Source organism: Pezoporus occidentalis, unplaced genomic scaffold (genome assembly GCF_034315485.1).
Source record: "Pezoporus occidentalis ecotype Australia unplaced genomic scaffold, CSIRO_AGI_Poc_V1 ctg19, whole genome shotgun sequence".
Lineage (NCBI taxonomy): Eukaryota > Metazoa > Chordata > Aves > Psittaciformes > Psittacidae > Pezoporus > Pezoporus occidentalis.
Genome location: NW_026913748.1, coordinates 2,905,668 through 2,925,081, shown reverse-complemented (window position 1 = coordinate 2,925,081; position 19,414 = coordinate 2,905,668). Strand labels below are relative to the sequence as shown.

The window sequence follows — 19,414 nt, the reverse complement described above, 5'->3', positions numbered from 1 at the left end:
GAATAAAAGTTTAATCCCTGCATTATTGGTAAAGAGTGTTGGAAACATAGATAATAATGAATTTTTAATAATTTCTACTTAAGTAGTGTAACTATTTAGAGAAAAGTAATTTTTAGATGATAACTCTCATTGCAGCCGTGGTAAGGGATGGGGTAGACAAGTCTTTACTACGAAATGCTGCTCTGGCACATGGAGATTTCTAAAGAAACCATATGGGAGTTTTAATCTCCTTGATGCCAGCACAGATGCAACTGAATCAGAAAGTTGAAAAGGCACCAGGATTGTGTTAGTACAAATAAAATGTATAGCTTGCATGAGGTGTGCAGGTTTTCTGTTGTTTTTGCCAGTGTCCAGATACAAAATAGTTACACTTCATTGAATATAAAGTATGATACACCTGCTGGGTCTGTCTGAGTATTCAGAAAAGGTAGTGATTATCTGTGGCAGCATGAATGGAGCTTTGATTAGCTAGTTTGAAAGGGGTTTTTAGTGTCAGCACAACTGCAGTACTCACCACACTGCATTTGACATTGGCTTGACATGATGATGTTTGATGGTATATTTTTATATATCCAAGAGAACAGTAACCATATTTAATGATCTGCTTTCCTGCTTTCTATTAGTTTACTTTGTTCTATGATTAACCATCCTTAGGTGAAATATAAGACTTCCATGTTAAAGGAATTACTGTAAAAATACAAAGTCTGTCTGTCTCCTCTTATACAGAGGACACAGTTTCTCTTTTTCTTTTGTGGTTTTGGGGGGGGGGGGGGGGGGAAGGTGGTCAGAGGCAAGAATAATCTTTTGTGGTGGAAAAGTAGATGATGAAATTTATTCTCAAAAGGTAAGGGTTCTTAATATTTGAAGTCTGTGTGTTTTTAAAATGCCTTTCCATGCGAACTTGTTGTTGACTTATAAAACAGAATATTTATTTTTAGGCATTCTGTTCCTGCCACAGAGTTGCTTATTCTTGTTTTTGTAACAGTTTTTGACACTGAAGGACCGCTCCTTAGATGGTTATTGCTATAAATGGTAACCATCTACTAGTGTTCAAGTTCCACCGAAATCTCTCCTTGGAGGAGGAGGAGGAAGAAATCTAATTTTTTTCTCCATACTGAATAGGTTTAGCAAGCATAACTCCAAGAAATTTGGCAATTTCAGCACCAGACAGTGTTTCCTGGGAGCAGAAAACTTGCTGCTGGGATCAAAGTGGTCTAGCAAAATGTTAATTTTTTGTAACTGTTGTTTTATGGACTTGTCTTCTTCTCCTTTCATCTCTTCTTCCCTTAAATAAAGATAATTTTTATGGTGGGACGAGGATACCTGTCTCCAGACCTCAGCAAAGTAAGGAGCAACTGTCCAAAAGCTATGAAAAGACTAATGGCAGAATGCTTAAAAAAGAAAAGAGATGAGAGACCCCTTTTTCCACAGGTGAGAAATGTACCTCTTTAGCTCTCAGTAGACTATAGAACTCAACTATTGAAATTAAAGATCAGTTATGAACTCACTGGCCAATTCAGAATCTCATTGATCAGTGCTGTAGCATAACTTCATAAAAATGTTTCTTTTGAATTCAGAAAGCAGGTATTAAAGTGACCTGTGTGGTTGGAAAAGTGTTTGTGTTGGAGAAAGTTTCAACAGGGAGACAGTCAAATTAATAACCACAATTAGACACACAAATTGCAGCTAGGTGTATGTTCTCAGAAATCTTTATACCACCCTCCTTGCTCTGTCCTAAGGTTTGTGAAGGCAAGCTGGTAGTGTTGTCACAAAACTTGGTTTATCGTGCCCGCTGGGGAAGGTTTGGGCTCCACAGGCTTGAGGGGGACCTTGGATTTTATTCTTAGTGTAACCAAACCTTTTCCAAAAACTAAGGAGCTCCACCTGCTGGCTTTATGGTGAATGGTGTTAAGCGAGCTGTCAAAGCGGTGTTCATTTGCAGCAATGGGAGGTATAGATACTAGTGCGTGAACAAGGAGGCAAAATAAAAGGCAACTATATTCACTATGCTTACAGAGGGAAAGCAGTATGCCCTTTAAATGGGTAAAATGAGGCATTTTTTTTCCCCAAAATGTCCTTTTTAGCCTTTTTCAGGATCAAACATCAGAGCGCAATGCAGTGATCTATTTTTTAATGTTTCAGTTTAAATGTCTCTATAAATATTTTTCTGTAGTTAATTTATGTTCTGCCTTTGGTTTTAAGAGAGTGTTACAGCTTTGGACAATGGATTTGATCGCTTATTTTCTGCATGTTTTAGATTCTTGCCTCCATTGAGCTTCTGGCCCGGTCGTTGCCAAAAATTCACCGCAGTGCATCTGAGCCCTCATTAAACCGGGCTGGCTTCCAGACAGAGGATTTTAGTCTATATGCTTGTGCTTCTCCAAAAACACCCATCCAAGCAGGGGGATACGGTGGGTTTCCAGTGCACTGAAAAGAAGTGTGAAAGCATGTGCCTGTGTGTCTGTGTGCTGGTGTGTTCCTGTGAGTGCAACACGTGTAAGCTCTCGGTTCCTACCAGCTATGTTTTTAAGGTTTACTGAGGGAATGAAGACTTTCTTCCTGAAAGTGGGCATTGAATGTCCTGAGCACAGAGTCCATGTTGGTAACAACTGCCCTGGGAGCAGCTGGCACAAGAAGAATTATAAAAGAAATGGGAAAAGGCACTTCAGAACAAGCAAAAATCCTCTTAAGGTCGTTGGGTGTCATTTTGCTTGCCTGTATTGGTTTGCCCAGTTTGTTGATTGGAATTAGAGTGTATTTGATTTTAATCTACTCAAGCTATGATGGTTTCGGTTTTTTTTACTTCGGTTGATGTCATTATGTTTGAGCAATAGGCTTTAGATTCCTATGCTACTCATGTGTGGGAAGCAACTGGGAAAATAAACTTACATTCAGTCCTGAGCACAGTTGAAACTTCTTGTGGTCAGGGGAGGTGATCAGGTACAGCACACAATCCAAAGAAAGACCTTAGTGAAATGTGACTCTTATTTTGGAAGTTGAAGTTTAAAATAGTGCAGTTTAGAGAACGTGTATTCCTGCAGAGGAGTGGTGGTGTGGGGTTTCTTAATGTTTAATTTTGCCTGAATACCCTGACCTGTTGTGCTTTAGACCATCCCAAAATGTTGTATTACAATGCAACATAGAATACATTCTGAACCTGCTTTTGCTGAACTGCAAGAACAGTACTGGTGCTGGTGCCTCTATCCTGCAATTAGCACAGATTTCAAAATTTAGGAAGAACACAAACATTTTAAATCTTGGGCATAGCCAAATACTTCAAGAGAAAAAGGCTGCTAACACCCGTAATGGGAAAAGAGGATTTGAAAAAGCAGTTGCTTTCATGGAAGTCAGTATTATACCATGAATTCTGTTAAGATGAAAGGATTAAATTACTTTAATATTGTTAAGAATACCACTGAACATGCTTCTGTTTAGTGATGAATTGTTTTTTTTCACTTCCATGTAATAGTTCCCAGTTTGACTGGAAGTGAATCTGTTAGACCAGATATCTAACCGAGAAAGCTAGACACCTTACCAAGGTCCTGTCAGCTCACTTTACAGATTGTATTCTTCCCTGGAGCATTCCTCTGGAACAAGTGAATCAAAGTGGTGGTTCAGGTTGTATCAGTCTTGGATGTCAGATATGAAAACAGTAATGTTATTGACTGCATTCTTGCTTATTTTGAAGTCACTTACGTGGGTTTGTTTGTGTTAAACTGCTAAGCTATTAATTTTCACAGATTCTTCTGCATCAGAAACAAGCTCTTGCTGCTCTTGTTAGAACTTCAAAGGCCAGGAGTCTTACTAATGGCTTCTGATTTACATACTTGCATAGGATTTTGCATGTTGCTAGCCATAGGTTTTTGAAATAGATCAGGAATTCAAAACAGGGTTGGTTTTCTGGCAACTGAGCCTTTTAAAACAGGGAGCAGAATTAGAGAGCTTGAAGATACGTAGGTAATGTCTACGTTTTCTGGCCAGATCAGAATGATCTTCGCTTCTGCTGTTGGAACAGTTTGGGAAACTAACTTGTCTTCTCATCTTGTTTGTTGAGAAAATGCAGATGTTGAAATCTGTGGAAATAGTGATGGAAGATGAAGGTTGTTACTGTTTTAGGAAATCAGTTTCCCATCTTTCTGGTAGCTTCACCTCATTTTGGCAGGCTTTTCTTAACATGAAAGCAGAATTTAAGTGGGGACTTTTCCCCTCTTATTCACTGATTAATTTGATTCTAGACAGTGAGGAGCAATGCTTCCTAAGGTTTGAAGTATGATATTCAGTACAGGCTACAATGCCCATCCCAGTAAGAGCAAGAGGGTGCCGCTGGGTCTTCTGCAGAATGTAGAAATGTTGGCATCCCACCTAGGAAAGGCTTAACCACAGGGGGAGTTACAGAGAGTGCAAAATCATCATCACTGCCCTGCCCAGGCTTACTCTTTTCCAGGTCTGCCAGATGAGTTCAGACCAGTTATTCCTTGGAGTAGTGTTATCCTCCTTGTTAAGATTGCTTTTCTGTACTATTGGAACTGCAGTTACAGGGGAAAAAATGCTGCCATCCTTAGAAACACTTGAACCCATTTCCTGCTGTATGGTCAGTGTATTAGATTTACTCCTGTGTCACCTGCTCTTACATGTTGAGCATGGTTTGGAATCCAGGGAATCCATGACCATAGTGTGATCTTAGCTTCTCACTAAACACTTTATGAAGCCTAAAAGGAGGCTGGGTTTTGTGGATCATTAACTTTATCTGACATAAAGGCATTTAGGGGTTTAACTTTTGTAATTTGTAATTGCTGCTTCAGTGAGATTTGGGAAAATATGTAGGATGAAAATGCCTGAATACACCTGTGGATTTGGGTCAGTGTTCTCAAAGATGCTACTCAGCTATATTATTTAGAAACACATACCAGTTGGTCCTGAAAACAGGTCTGTAGGATCCCTGGCTTCCCTGAAGGGGTAGCTTATACTTTATGAGACTCCTTTTTTGCTTTACTTCCCTGAACCTCAGTATAGAAACAAAATCTGTCTTGGTACCTTCTAGAAGGACCAGATCCTCATAAGTACTGCTGTATATTCGTCTGAGGATACTAATTACCCACATCCAAATATGTTCCAAATTATTATTTAGCCAGTGAATGGCATCGATACTAGAAGGTCAGCATGAGATCCAACAAAAAATTGCCTCTTTGACATACTTTCTGTGAATGTAATCCAAGCAAGGTGCTGGAATTTGGTGTTTCCCTTTGATAAGTCTATCCAAGTCTCTGCTTGGATAGATAAGGCTGGCACAGGCCTGGAAGGGAAGCATTCCCCTTAACATTCTGAGAAACATGGCATATACCCCAGGATGAGGAGATAAGGAGTATAGTTAAGATGTCATGCATATACCTAGGTAACCTCATGAATCCAGATAACTTCTGAATTTGTGATAGTAGAGATTGGTAACTGCATCTTAAATCTCTCAAGGAATTAGGGGCAGCAGGTTCACTCAGGTCATGCCCTTACAGTGTACTGTTGGGAAGCAGTGTGAAAGAACTTTTATCATCTTTTTAGTACAGGTTTTTTTTTTTTTGAAAGTGCATTTAGAGCAGATTCCACTCGCTTTGCATGTGACAAGTGTGAAGATTCTAGCAACTAACTTGAAAGGGCTCTGTAAGTGTAGATTTTCAAATGCTATTATTCATCCTTTGGAAAGGAATTTCTTTGTTACCAGTCCAAGCAAGTATCTGAAGGCCTGCTTGGTAAAAAGCACATCAGCTGCCTGGCTCACAATGACTGAAAATGTGTGGGGTTTTTTACATCACAGATCATGAGGTATGTGGTTTCATAGCTTCATGGTTAAACTGATCTCATTTGGAACAGCTGTGGCCCATCTCCTTACCCTTGCACTGGCAAATTCCACTAGTCCATTCCACGCAGTTGAGTGGGTTCCCCCCTCCATCAACAGAGCAGCTATCCAAAAACTGGTTACAAAACTCTTCCTTTCCCACCAACCTAAGCTAGCATTTGCTAGATCAGCTCCTTGAGCCATCTTGCCTCAGAGCCAGTGAGGCACAGTGCTCAGTGTGGCACAACGGGCAGGAGGGAGAGTGGGACTGCAATAATCCCAGTTTAGATTAACACTGGCTGTCGGAGAACCATGCCCGAAGATTTAGCAGGGCAGAATCAGGATGATCCTGCAGGACGGGGCATAGTGGGTTGTGTTCCTAAAGCTGTCTTCATTTCATCCATTCATTTCCCCTGGGCATGACCTTCCTGTCCTCATAGATTCACAGTTCAGATTGCTTCATTTATATGTGTGCATCTAAGTCTCAAGAAGAGGTTGCCTGTGCTCGCTCTCCCTCTTCTACAGGTGAAGTTTCTTTCAGAAGATAAAAGAACCAACTTACAAATATTTTAAATATTCAGAATAGAAAAGGTGACTCAAAGCATTTTAGCTGCTCCTCAGAAAGTCCTGTCAGCGCCCAAGATGGAAGATTCCTGTTTGTGGATGGATGTAGCCATCTTATCTACATTCTTCATCTAGGGAAAGCCATTACTGCTAATGTATCTCATAGGTGTTAAATCAACATAATTCCATCATTAGATATTTTGGTCTCCTCCTGATTGGAGATCAGAGTAGTGCCTTAATTTTGAAAGTGGAGGTTTAGCATTAACTTGTCAAAGAAAATGTCTTTGCTAAGGTTTTATTTAAATGGCACAGAAGACTGAAAATCACCTTTATATAGTTACCGTTTTATCTGAGATGCTTCTTGACTTCTGATCCCGTTTTTCCATTGCCCTTTCCCAATTAATGGTTCATCTTTTATCTTCTGAAATCCCTGTATAACTATTAAAAGCTGAATTATTACCAGAAATGGGCAGAAGGACAAGATGAGTAATGAGGGAGTGATCTCTTGTTTATAAATTGGTCTTTAATCAGCAGTTTAGGAAGGCAGACTGAAAAATAAGTTAAGTAGAGCATGTTTTGAAAGCACAGCTAAGCCTGAATGCGATTCTTAAAAATTGGCCTCACAGGCAAATACTTGATGACTTTTTTGTCCTTATCTTAAAAGTACCAAAACTGAGTTGTTTCTAGAAGATCCTCTGAAGAGAGTTGGGAAATAGGTGAAATGTGTCAGAGAAGCAAGAAAAATTAACAAATACTTCAGAGTATGTTAGAGCAAAGGTTTCATCTGTTGGTAGAACTGGTAAAATGGGCAGTTAAACCCATCATAAAGCTTTTATTCTTTTGTTGTTAAAACTTAAACCTACCACCACAGTCTGTCAAGACACATAGAGCTTGAGGTCTATCACAGTCACCTGTGCCAGCCACCATTATTTTAGACTGTGGGCATACTCCCTTCTCATTTCCCACAACACAGAGCCCTCTCCTTGCTCTTAAAGCTCCCTTAGATCAGCTGCATCAGCTTTTCCTGCCAGGCCCTGTGTAGATGGGATTTCTTCCCCCTCCTCATGCAGTCTCCTGATCACTCTTGGTTCTCTTCTTTAGAGAACAAGACATTCACGGAATTAATGCTATTAGCCAAAAATCCTGTTTGCAGGGATGTTTATGGTTTGTTTCCAATAATCAGAGTAAGAGTCTTAAGAAAAAACAAAGCAACAAAGCCAACAAAACACTCACTCTGGAAAGGATGGAAGGACAGCATGGTAGGGAGCAGTTGTTTGGATCTAAGGGCATTCAGCATGCCCCTTGAACAGAACAAAGGGTCTCTGATGTCTGCTTAGCACTCCATTATTAGCAGAGCTCTGAGGAGTGCTGTCAAGAAAGGGGCATAAATTAACCCAGACCTCATGTGAAACCCAGCATGGGGAAGTTAGATGTGTGTTTCTTTTTCTTGTGCTCCTTAGTCCTTTTGGCTAAGCATACTGGAACACCCCTCCCTAAAAATCTGATGAAATGGAATTTGTTTGTGGGTGGCAGAGGAGCTTTTTGGCTGAAGTATAAGATGATGAGTATCTTAGGTTCAGCTTCTGTTCGATGTGCTGGCAAACTTCTGAAGACTTTGGGTAGCAGTTTTACTCTGTGCCATTGTTTCTTCTTCTCTGAAATGGGACTACCAGTCTACCTCATGGCATGCCGACACTAAATAAACTGTAGAATTTCAGGAGATCATTGCATGTGAAAGCACTGGATAGAATATTATTTATTCAGTAGCTGTGAAGGAAGCAAGGGTTTGCTTTAATTTGTTGTGCTCCCTATTAGCGAGGCTTAGTTTCTGGTCTGGGACTGAGTAGACAATCTCACCATTCTTTTTCTCACAGTAGGTTGCTGTGTTGATCTCTAAACCAGATCCCAGCATTCTTTAATACTGCTTTAATCAGGCACTTTACTGTACATAGCCTTTAAAGATTAATGGGTGTGTCAGGTAGCTCTTTGTTATTAAATCATTTCTAGTGTGGTGTAAAATTGAGTTTGCAGCCTGGCACATTTATTGCAGTTGATGCTTTTCAGGAGGATATGTGTGCAATAAGCAGTTTAAACTGAAATTAACCTGACACATTTTCAAATTCATAGTGAATTAGGCTTTGCTTGAACTTTCAAACCTCTATCTTGGGAAGAATGGGTACAGCTTGCTTTCAAGAAATCCTTTTTTTTTCAGTAAAATACGCTGGGTCTGTATTCGATGTTCTCTCACTGTGTATTCTCTTGTGCTCTGATTTTAACAGTTTGCATTTTTTAACATCTTTTATATTCAACCTAATGTTCAACTAGTCTAGAGAAGATCTCTGACCACCTAGTAACTGATACTGCATTTTTAAACCAAGCTCTTGTCCTCCCTCTACAGGAGAATTTGCAGCGTTCAAGTAGGCACAGCACCATGGCAGCACCCACTCTGTTACTTAAGTCTTGTGTTCCGACAGTTTCTTAACATCCAAACTCTATTCTGCTCCGCAAAACCTAAAGTAATTTAGAAAAGATATCCATAAGCTTAAAAGTGGAGCAGAATGGAACTGCCAGTCCAACACAATGGGAAAAAGTACCTTTTTGGGAACCAGAATCCTCTGCTGCCAGTGTTTCTCCTTCAACACAAACCACCATGTGCATTCGGAGACCCGCAGTGCTGCCTGTGCCGTTGGCATCATTCCCGGGAGAGAGGAGAGGGCGCTCATGGTTTGACTGTGGTGCTCGGGCATGAGGGGATGGAACTGCTGCTGCAACTTAGGAGACTTGCTTTGGATGGTCTGCCGTTCAGCTTTCTCCCTCTAACAACGTACCATCAGAGGCCGAAAATCTGATGAGTGCTAATTTACAAGAATCATCCTCTGTTCTGATCTTTTTTTTCCCGATGTACTCACTGGTTTATGGACAACGCAGTATCCCCTTTTCACTGTATTACAACATCAAACACCTAAATCCGTCTATATTATTGGGGTTTACTCCGATAAAGTTAAAAGCGGGGGGCGATGGGAGCTGGAGAAGATGTGACTCTAAGGCAGTGAGGTTAATCTGAAGGAAAAGGGGATGCTGCTGCACCTTTTTTCAGATATACTTTATCACTTCTTCAAAAAACATACAACCACCACCAACCTTAACCTGTTTCCTTTTCCAGTGTTTTCTTGGTGTATGCATATACAACATCTTTGAGAAGGATTAGGTAGATCCTTCTTTTTGATCCAGCAACAAACTGAAGTTTAAAAAGCAAAACAAAAAATGTAGCGAGATTGTCCTCTCTTACTCTTTTTCTTTTGTATCATATGATACAATGTATTTATCAAAGATGCTACCACAGCATCTGAAGTCTGTAGAATTCCCGATACAGACTGTGAATGGTGTATGTACCTACTTTAAAAGTTTTATTTTAAAAGAGGGTGCAGGTTAATGCCAGGTACCTTACCAAGATGTAATGTTTTCATAAACGGGGAAAAAAGTTCTCAGGTTGAATTGAATACAAATCCAAACCCCCCTAGAATTAGACATTCCGAAAAATTATGTTTTGGTACTTTCAAGAGCTTTTTTTAAAGGATTTTTATCCTGTTAACTAAACGTCCTCTGATAAGTGTGTGTGTAAATGTGGAGCATCTTGTCCTAATGGCAAGTTGTTAGATCAAAACAAAACGGTACTTGCTGGATCCAGGCTGACTACTTCTCCTCTCACAGCTTTCTGCGCTGTCATCTCTTCCCTTCCATTTGTCTTTCCCTTATGTATGCTTTGCAAACTAGGATGAAGGTGGCGGTATTTCCACTAGAGTGCTTTGTTTTCCTGTCCTCCAGTCCTGGTTTTCAGATGGTTGATAGCTTTTTCACAAGTTACCCAGTCAGGGAAGAAGAAAAAACCCAACTCATCAAGTTCTGCACATTGTTTACCTCTCATAGAGTATGTTGTGATGTGATCTGTTTGCAGAGTTCTCTGGTATGTGATATTACATGTAAATTATCTGTACAGAGGCAAGTCAGACCACATGAGAAAGAAATCCAAGTTCAGACAGAAGTTTTCAGAGTTTGATTTGCATCTGCCCTGTAACACTCCAAGTGAGGCAGGAGAACTGAACACCCCCCCCCCTCTAGCAGGGAGGTACTTGCTGGGAAGGAGAGGGGTGTTAATCATGACAAATAAATGAAGGAGTTAAATGTGTGTGAATGTGGTGTCCGTGCTAAACATGGGTATATTGGGTGAGGACACTGTCCTTCCCTCCCTAGGAGAGCTGGACTGTTTCTGTCTGTAGAAGGTTGCTCCCAGGTGAAGGGAGAAACGCACATCAGTAGTGGGACATAGTGTTAAACCCCTGGAGTTCCACAGTGTTGCTGGTAGTTTGTTATGTTTGTCAGTAAATATTTACTGGGGTTACAGGGACCGGACTAACCTGAAGTGGGAATTATAACTGAAATACTGTGTATTCATATTAATTCCACAAGCATTAGCAAGACAGCAATAGTGAATGACTTGATAGTCACTACAAGAATGAAGTGATTCATGTTGCTACATGAATAGATTTGATTTTGTGTACAGGATGCATTTAAAAAAATACACAAAAAAAAAAGCAAAAAAAAAAAAAAGCACAATTTTTTCTTGTCTGCTGTGGGTCTTCAGATGCTGTAAGGTTTCTCCTTATCGAGATTGGCAGGAATTTAAACAGTAGCAATAGCCACTTCCCAGCATGGAGAAGTTGATGAGCAAACTGACGTGCATATGGTGAAATCACAGTGCTCCCTGGTGATCATCTGAGGCCAGTACCTAAGAGGTAGAAGGGGCCAGGGCCACTGTGGTCAGCAGGCAGGTGGGAGCATTCACAGACAAACTCCCAGAGGATGAAGTAGTCGCTGCTCATTCTCCTTCTGTGGCCCCATTTGTAGGTGTTGGACATACTGGAAATGAATATTCTCTCGAAAGAAACTTATTGGAGCAAGGTGGTTCAACAGTCATTTGTTTCACAGAGCCTTCTTAAAAACCCTGGTTTCCTTCCACAAGGTCATGCTGGGGGAAGATTGTCTGCTAAAATATAACTGTTAGGAATTGCATTCACCTTTGCTTAAAATTAACTTATTTTTGGTGAAGATTCATTACCCATTAGTCTACAATATGCTTCTTGAGCCCATAGGAAAAGCACAAGGAAAATTGCTGTCCTTGTCCATGCAAAGCACTTTATAAGTAACACATTATCTCTCGTTTTGTTTTAGGATTTTGGGGTTTGTTTTGTTTCAGTTTTGTTCTGTTGTTTGTGGTTTTTTTAATGGGGTTTGTTTGTAGTTTTGTTTTCCTGGGGTTTTGGGAGGGGAGTTGGGAGTTTGGGTTTTTTTCTTTTTCCCTGAGGAATGTGCAAGTTGTTTGGCTGCTGCTTAGAGAAGTCCTTTCAGGATGCATTTCTACTGGTTTTCATGTTTGTTGCCCTCCAGATAGCTGTAGTAGTTTGTGTTTGTCTGTAAAAGGTCCCATGTAATACTCATGCAAAACTTTGGAAGAAATCTGGTTTGTAGATAATTGGGATTTTAATTTTTTTTAATCTTTTCCTTTGGGAATTTTTCTGGATGTCTTGCATGCCATCAGAACCAGTCTTAAAGGTGCCCTGTAGATGTTTAGTGAATGGGGAGGTAAGAGTAGAAGAGAACTGAGTGTCCTGTATAGCAGTGGGATGAAGGAGATAAACTGAAATGACCGATGTGTTCATGTCCATTACACCAAATTTCTCAAGTTTCTCTGTGGTGTCCAAACCACAAGCACATGCCATATTATGGATATGTTAGTTCCCTGGCAGTTTTCAATGCCAGGCTGGATGGGGCTTGGAGCAACCTGGTCTAGTGGAAGGTGTCCCTGCCCATGGCAGGGGGGTGGAACTGAATGAGCTTTAAGGTCCCTTCCAGCCCAAACCAGTCTGTCGTTCTGTGATGATTCTATGATTTTGAGTGTGCGTGTTGGGACAAACATCCAGACAGTCATACTGCTTTTAGCTCTACAGTATCTAGTACCTAATCATTTGGAAAACTACTGGTATCCAGTCACAGATATTCATGCCTTTATTAACCACACATATACCTTCACCTCTGCCTTTCCTTTTCCATACAGTTAGAAGAGGCCTGTTATCTGTTACATCTTCCCTGTCAGTACAAGATCATTTCCTGTGGCATATTTGCCAGAACTGGAACGTAATAATGGAGCTTAAACCAAATGGTATGAGCATAGAGGCCTGGTTATTTTGGAAGTCATTTCTGCTTGAACTAAGTCCTACATAGCCCCAGATACGATTAGCCCAATCATTTCTTTATTGCTAGTGCAACTCATGCAGGCCATTAAATGAAGCCACTTCCTGGTTTTCACACTTACCCAAAATCATCCTTCTTTGCACCTGAATGCTCTAGCAGCTGCTGCTGATGCAGGATGTTTGAGGCCAAATACTGCCATCTTATCGTGGCCTGTCAATATTACTTGGATTAGTACATGCTCAGTAGAGGTAGAATTTGGCCTTCATGCCATAAAATGAGTAAATGCTGACTGTTGATAATTACCACATCTTTCCACAAAAGCCCAAATCAGGGGAAGAAAATACACTGAAGATCGCACATAAATAGGTTTGCTTCTGTATTTACCTGTTGATGTCAATGCATCCAGCATTTAACAGACCATGCAGGGAAGCAAGATTGCCAGACACCTCACAAACAAGTATAAGTTGACATTTTGCTAGGTGGAGGGGCTAAATTTAGGGAAGAAGCATGTAGACATTTCACACTTTGCAGCCTATAGATTTCATTGCCTTCTATGACTGTGAGTGTAGCACGTGTAGCACAAACTGTTCGTAGTACTGTAGATGATGTGTCTTCTGTCTGTTGAAAAAAGTATCACCAGTAGCACAATGTGACAGGCAAAGCTTCTAGGTACAGTCAAGTTCGGTCAAAAAGCAGTTGCATGAGAGGACTGTTAGGCCATCACTTTGAAGGTGCTGGGTGTTCCAGTTTTCTGTTATGCATCTTAAATAGAAGTTTGTGAAATCAGTGTTCCGTTGACTGCATCCCTGTTAATATGCGTTTGCACTTCACATTTGTTTTGGCATGCATTTTAAATGTCTATCTTCATTGCTTCATTACTTCTTGCTTAGTAAATGGAATCATCAGAAGAACAGAGAAAAGTTGTTAAAACTTTTTCCCTGCTTTTAAGTTTCAAGGATGCTAACACAGAAGCTACTGAGTCAGCACCGTGACAGCAGTAAGTAACTACGAAACTGTGGAAGGACAAAACATGAAGAACTGCAGATGAAAACTAGCCTCTCTCTTCTTTAGAACAGAGAGCTACCAAGACTGTCCCTCTGTTGCATGGTTTGTGTAGGGATCCCCCCCAACAGTCTTTGCAGTTTGCCAAATGATCATGTGCCTTCACAACCTTAAGAAGTCCAACAGAATGTAAACCAGGTGCTTTGTAACTAGAGCAGTGGCTTTGGTTTACTTCTGCTGCAGTAGTTTTGTACATAGCTATTACTTTATAGGTAGGTAGTTTGGAGTTGGTAAACTTCCGTAAAGCAGCAAGGAGGGCAGACAGCATTCCCCAAAACACCTATTACCATTTCAAAGCTAGAACTGAAGGATTCCTAATTCAGTTACAGGAAACCTGCTGCTTAAAATCTGCTCTATCCAAAGTTAAATGAGGTTCATTTAATTCAGAATAAGCCCTCCTCCCACTCCAAAGACACAAAGATCTTGTTAAAGGAAGGTAATGGAAAGCCCTGAAGAGGCCCAAAGTTACACAGTTACAATATTACACTGTTGTAGCTCCTTGGAATGTGATTGTAGATGAAAAATGAGAGCTGAATGAGGAGAAATTGATGGCTAGTACTTGTGTAATCCAAGTGTGCATATATCAGACTATACACTCAATTCCCTGGCCCAGAAAGTGCTATTAATTGCTTTCTGGAACATCAGCAGGTTTCCTTAGCTATTTTTTGGCCTCTTACAGTGATGCATACTGTTACTGCACATTAACTATGGGAGATAGTAGGTGTCTTGTCAACTGAGGGGACCCACCAGTGTGTTTGATTTGTTCAAGTTTCAAACCTCTTACGTAGACTTGTGGCAGTACTTAACATACCAGTGTCATATTTACCTACCTGTCCATAAAGGACAAAATAATGGGCTTTGGTATTAGTGCTTTTTCAGATTTTTTCTTCTCTGGGGCAAGACTTTAGGCATAATTGTGAATTATTGTTATGTCTAAATGCACAGTTCCTACAAAATCTCGGAGCAGTTTTAATTTGGCTTTGTTCCTTTTAGGCAGCAAAGTGTAAAAATGTTTTACTCATGTTTCAGGATCTACCTGGAATCCTTCTGCCTACCCCAAATTCTGCACTAAAAGTACATGTTAGGACATGGATAAACTATTACACCAAGAGAAGGGAGCTGATGGGAGAGTTTAGAATCTTCTAAACTACCTAGGCATTTGCTTCACAGTATCACAGCAGCAGTGTCTTCAGCTCATCCAGCCTCCTTAAGAGCCAGCAGTGGCTGTGTGGTCATTTGGTCTAGTTCGTCCCGTTTGCAGCAGCTGTACTGCAGAATAAGCCTTGTGTGACATGTACTTTTGAGCGAGTAAACCACAAAAAGTAACTGTTTGCTTTTTTGTTTGGGTTTGGAAAATGGCTGGGTTTTGTTTTGCTAGATGTTGTTATTCTGTGTTGCATTGGTGTATTCACCAGGGTTGTAGAAAAGATCTGTCTCTCTGGTTGGGAGCTCAGTGGAACATAAGGAGAAGAACTGCAGGCTGCCAGCTGGGCATGGCTGTTGGGTCTAAGGGGCAAAATGGACCAAACTTGGGTTATTTTGGGATGGTGGGAGGGGTTCCGAGGGCATAATTTAAGTTAACTCTGTCTAAAATAAAATGTAAGTGCAATAAATGTGCTTTTTTTTTTATTCAAAGCTGTGAACCTTTAGAAAAAAAAACATAAAACAAACAAACAAAAAAAAAAGCACATCATTCCTTCATGAGCCTTGTGTCCTACCTGCCTTCCCTTCCTCCCCCTCTCCACACTTCTCCTCAATGGACAGAAACCCAGCAGTGCCCAACCTGCACGTGTTGGCAACCCCCATTAGCGTTGCTTTTCTTTTGGTCTCATTTGTTGGGATTGGGGAAAGCCCTGCCCCCCTGGATGTTCCATTGGGATCTGACACTGACCTGTGCTGCTGGAGCAGGGTCTGCTGCTGCTGGGGAGGCAGGAGCCAGCTCCTGCCCCTTCATCCTCCCCTCATATCAGGGGTAGTTGTGGTCTCCCAGGGCTGCGCAGGTGACATTTTCCTACAGCAGTTGTAAATGTAGTTGGTCACTGGGTGCCCAATGGATTCCTTTTCCCCTCTGCCTAGACACACGTGCAGGCTGGCCACTGCTGGCTTCTGTGACTCTGCCTTGTTTTGAAGGAGCAGGTATAGGTGTTTGTAATCCATTGTGCATTACTTGCACTGTCTCTCTCTCTTACTTGAGCGCAGGCTGCTTTTCCTAGATTAGGGAAGGTGCACTGGCCTCCTGGGGGGTTTCATGAGAGGCACAATGTGTTTGTTTCATTAGAGAGTGATGGAAGGTGTAGCACTCCATAGCTGGACCCCATGGGGGAGTAAGAGAGGACTGGCTTGTTTAAAGTTTATAGATACACAGATCTATAACCTTTAAACTTTATTATTTTTATATATAGTCAAGACAATGGCATTACCTCATAATACAGAGGCTTGTTTATGAGAGGCAAAGTATCTAGTAAGGAGAGGAAAGGGAAATCTATATACAGAGTTGATTTCTTTTTGTCTGTTTGTTTGTTCCTTAGTGCAATGAAGTGTATGTCCCACTGATTTAAACTGTGTGCTAACACATTCCTTTCAGCTGTATTTTTCGTTTTTTGACCACCAGAGGTTTGCAAGGGGCTTGTAACTGCAAAGTAGAAGGTCCAGTCTGGTTACTTAAAAACAACCAACCAACCAACCCAATTGTGTTAGTAGATTTCCATAGCTGCTTTTTAAAACCTACAATGGAGTAATTGTTTTGAAACTTGTATTTATTTTTTACTTCATTACAAAATGTTTATTTTTTGTTTCCTGTTACGTAGGTCATGGCAACCCCCCCACCCCTTCTTTCCTTCTCGAGTTTCCCCTGTAATTGCCAATACAACTTCTTTTTTCTTGTTTGTTCCTTCCCCCTTTACTTTTGTTGTCCCTTCATTTGTACTTTGGAGTTTTTCTCATGTAAATTTGTACAATGGGAAATATTGTCCAGTTTGGTTAGAGAGCATGGAGACTTAAAACATATTAAAATTTGATAGCTGAATTCAGATTGAAGAAAACTATTTCTGTGTAAAGTTATTTAAAGAACTCTGTATTATATAAAAGGCAAAAAGTTCTATGTACTTGATGTGAATATGAGAATACTGCTATAATAAAGATTGACTGCATGGTAAAGTCTGAAGGAGCTTGTTTATCACGCAGTTCCAACTCCTCCTTCCCCAGAGGTACGACTACGGTGGTTAAGGGGAGTGAAAACATTACTTTGATGTTGCTTTAGAATGTAACTATGGGAGGAATAAACTAACCCCACCACCACCACCTTCCCCAGGGCTAAGCACAGTAAGCCAGCATCACGGATTTTTACCTTTGCTGTGGGCTTTGCTTCACCAGGGATTATTCTGGGCTCTGGTAACAGCCAAGGGCCCCATTCCCCTTCACCCTGGAGAAAGCTTGGCCTGGGTTCTCTTCAGGGTAACTTCCCCTGCTTCTAAGGCAACTGTTAGGAGGTGACAAGATGCCAGTAGAATGTGTTTTAAGTTAGCTTCTCTGCATGCTAACATGGACAAGTTTTATTTCCTCCCTTCCCCCCCCCTTCAGAAGTTACTTGACAGAGCTTTAATGGTAAGGTTATTACCTGCAGTGCATTTATGAAGTTTTAAATCACTCCTGGACATGAATCTATCACCTTATTTCTTTGAGGCAGCAAGAACTGAGCAGTAGTGAGCAAACACTAGAGAAGTTCATGCAGACTCCAAAGCTGGAGTTCATTCTCCAGCAATTCTGCAGCACTCAGAAACAAAGTACAAAGTTAACCTAGTGTTTATTTAGTTACTTTTATTGAAATAAGGACCTGAGGAGCCAAAGCTTTGGTTCCAGGAGCCTCTTTAGTTCCAGGGACCTGCAAGTAATAGAAGAGAATCCTGAGAACCTTTTCACCCACCCTTTTCCCACCACTGAGAGCAGGGGAAGGACCCTCTCGATAGAACCCATGCTGCCTTCTGCACTAGTTGAAGCTGCTGGGTTTACAGCCATGCTATGACACAGTAGCTTCAGAGAGAGAGCAACTGAAGAGTATGAAACAAGCAAAAGCCTCAACCCTTCAAACGGATAAGTACACAGGTCTCTCTAGAAACAGAAGATAGGTCATGCTGCGTTTATAGGACAGCATGAATAAAATTATCTTAAACAGGCAGCAGTTAAACTACAACTTAGTTGCTATACTGCAGGCTTACATTGCCACAACTAGACTGTCAGCACTGGAGCATTCAGGTACCCAAGACAAGTGTGTGTGAAGGCTGTAAACGCTGCCACCAGCTACCTGCACTCTCTACAACAGAGATTTGGCACATTTACCTTCGGAAGCGCACAAATAACTGCTGCAAGTAGAGTACCTGTAGCAGTGCCAAGAGAAGGCGCCCAGCAAGCACCGCCTGGCGCGACTCCCTGGCACCGAGAGCTCTGAAGGAAAGGTAAAGCACAATCCGGGCTGCCGTTGGCCTGGTGACCGCGCTAATCGCTCCTTACAGCGAATCCCGGCCCAGCCGCAGCGCCCGGGGGCCTGTGCGGGAGGAGCCGTACCGGTGTGCTCCGGGGAGCGAGGGCACCGCGGCCGGAGGCGCCTATTCCGCGTCGTCCGGAGGGATTCCCAACTCCTCGTCCGTCCAGGCCGAAGGGTCGGGATACGGGAAGTGGCCCTGGGAGAGAGGCAGGCTCAGAGCCCAGCCACGGCCCCCCGCCACCCGGCCCCCGCCACCGCGCCGGACTCACCAGCACCATGTCCGAGCTGTGCCAGAAGTGCCACAGGATCCAGAACCACATGAAGCCGCTGAGGAGCTCGCTGCGGATCACTTGCGCCCGCGTCAGCTCCGGGAACTGCCGGTACCGCGGCTGGATGTGCACCTCGCCGCCAGCGCTGCAACAACCGCACCGCTGCCGTCTCGCTCCCGGCCCCTCCGATACCCGGCCCCTCCGATACCCGGCCCGCCCCCCCGCCCTGCCCAGCCACACTCACTGCCGCCGCCCGACCGCGCCGCTCCCGGCCCGCAGCAGCCGCCCCGCCGAGCGGCCCAGCGACGCCAGCGCCATGGTAGCTCTACCGCCCCCCAATGTCACCCTGCACAGGCCAACAACAGCCGCCGCGATTGGCCCTCCGCGCCTACCGGCGCATACCAACTCCCGGCGCGGAGGGATGAACGAGCCTGGGTAGGAGGGAGACGAGACGCACAGCACCAGGCTGCGGCTCAGCACGGAGACACGAGGTCACCGAGACACTTTCACGGAGACTCCTCCGCCACGCTGTGCCGCTCCCACCCCACCTCTGTGTCTGCGAGGGCAGCCCTGCCTCTCCGCCTCTCCCAGCGCTTGGAAGCGGCAGGACGGCACCAACACACCGGCGGGGGGAGAAAAGTTGTTGTCGCTCACGGAGAGCGCAGATGAAGGGGCGCGGCGAGTGCTCGTTTCGGAGCGGGAGAAGGCGATGCTGGGTGTTTGTTTTTAAGGAACGGGCTAAAGATATAACCTGCTCCTCTTCTCCCCCCCTAGGAGGACTGCGTGGTCCAGCTCACAGCGTCCAGTTGCGTAGCAACGGTGCTTTAGCGCGGCATCGGTGGAAGCCGTGCGCTGAAGGAGCGCCCGGTGTGGAGCATTTCCTGCTGGCCGGCGCCCTCTCCAACGTGGAGAGGAGAGGCGAGGAGGGGGGCACCCGCAGGGGGCAAGGAAAGGAGGCGTTGC

The 19,414-nt window shown here is 42.9% G+C and overlaps 2 protein-coding genes across 5 annotated transcripts in view; one reads left to right on the top strand and one right to left on the bottom strand.

Moving 5' to 3' along the window:
• The window catches only part of BRAF (B-Raf proto-oncogene, serine/threonine kinase), a 78,973-nt gene extending 68,396 nt beyond the window's left edge, over positions 1–10,577 (top strand). For 2 of the 4 annotated variants that reach the window (XR_009964355.1, XR_009964356.1), the window contains 3 exons: positions 1,297–1,431; positions 2,258–2,691; positions 8,790–10,577. Coding sequence is in view for 2 of the 4 variants with exons in the window: in XM_062616450.1 (XP_062472434.1) it covers positions 1,297–1,431; positions 2,258–2,411; positions 8,790–8,812 (312 nt within the window). In the remaining 2 variants the exon portion in view is untranslated. The remainder of the gene's footprint in view (positions 1–1,296; positions 1,432–2,257; positions 2,692–8,789) is intronic. The other 2 variants (XM_062616450.1, XM_062616451.1) reach the window with 1 other exon arrangement.
• Positions 10,578–17,509: 6,932 nt separating this feature from the next.
• NDUFB2 (NADH:ubiquinone oxidoreductase subunit B2) lies at positions 17,510–18,858 on the bottom strand. Its single transcript, XM_062616471.1, has 4 exons — positions 18,696–18,858; positions 18,452–18,596; positions 18,263–18,378; positions 17,510–17,582 (listed from the first exon to the last, which is right to left on the bottom strand). Exons 1-3 carry the CDS (start codon positions 18,767–18,769, stop codon positions 18,304–18,306), a joined length of 294 nt encoding a protein of 97 aa, XP_062472455.1. The 5' UTR covers positions 18,770–18,858; the 3' UTR covers positions 17,510–17,582; positions 18,263–18,303.
• Between the last annotated feature and the right edge of the window lie 556 nt (positions 18,859–19,414).

What these genes read in the sequence shown, in the direction of transcription:
- NDUFB2 (XM_062616471.1), bottom strand. Translation starts at nt 18,769, where the DNA reads ATGGCGCTGGCGTCGCTGGGCCGCTCGGCGGGGCGGCTGCTGCGGGCC. An exon ending in GGCGCGGTCGGGCGGCGGCA is followed by an intron (nt 18,597 to 18,695) that starts GTGAGTGTGGCT and finishes CGGTTGTTGCAG; the next exon opens with CGCTGGCGGCGAGGTGCACA. An exon ending in ACAGCTCGGACATGGTGCTG is followed by an intron (nt 18,379 to 18,451) that starts GTGAGTCCGGCG and finishes CCTCTCTCCCAG; the next exon opens with GGCCACTTCCCGTATCCCGA.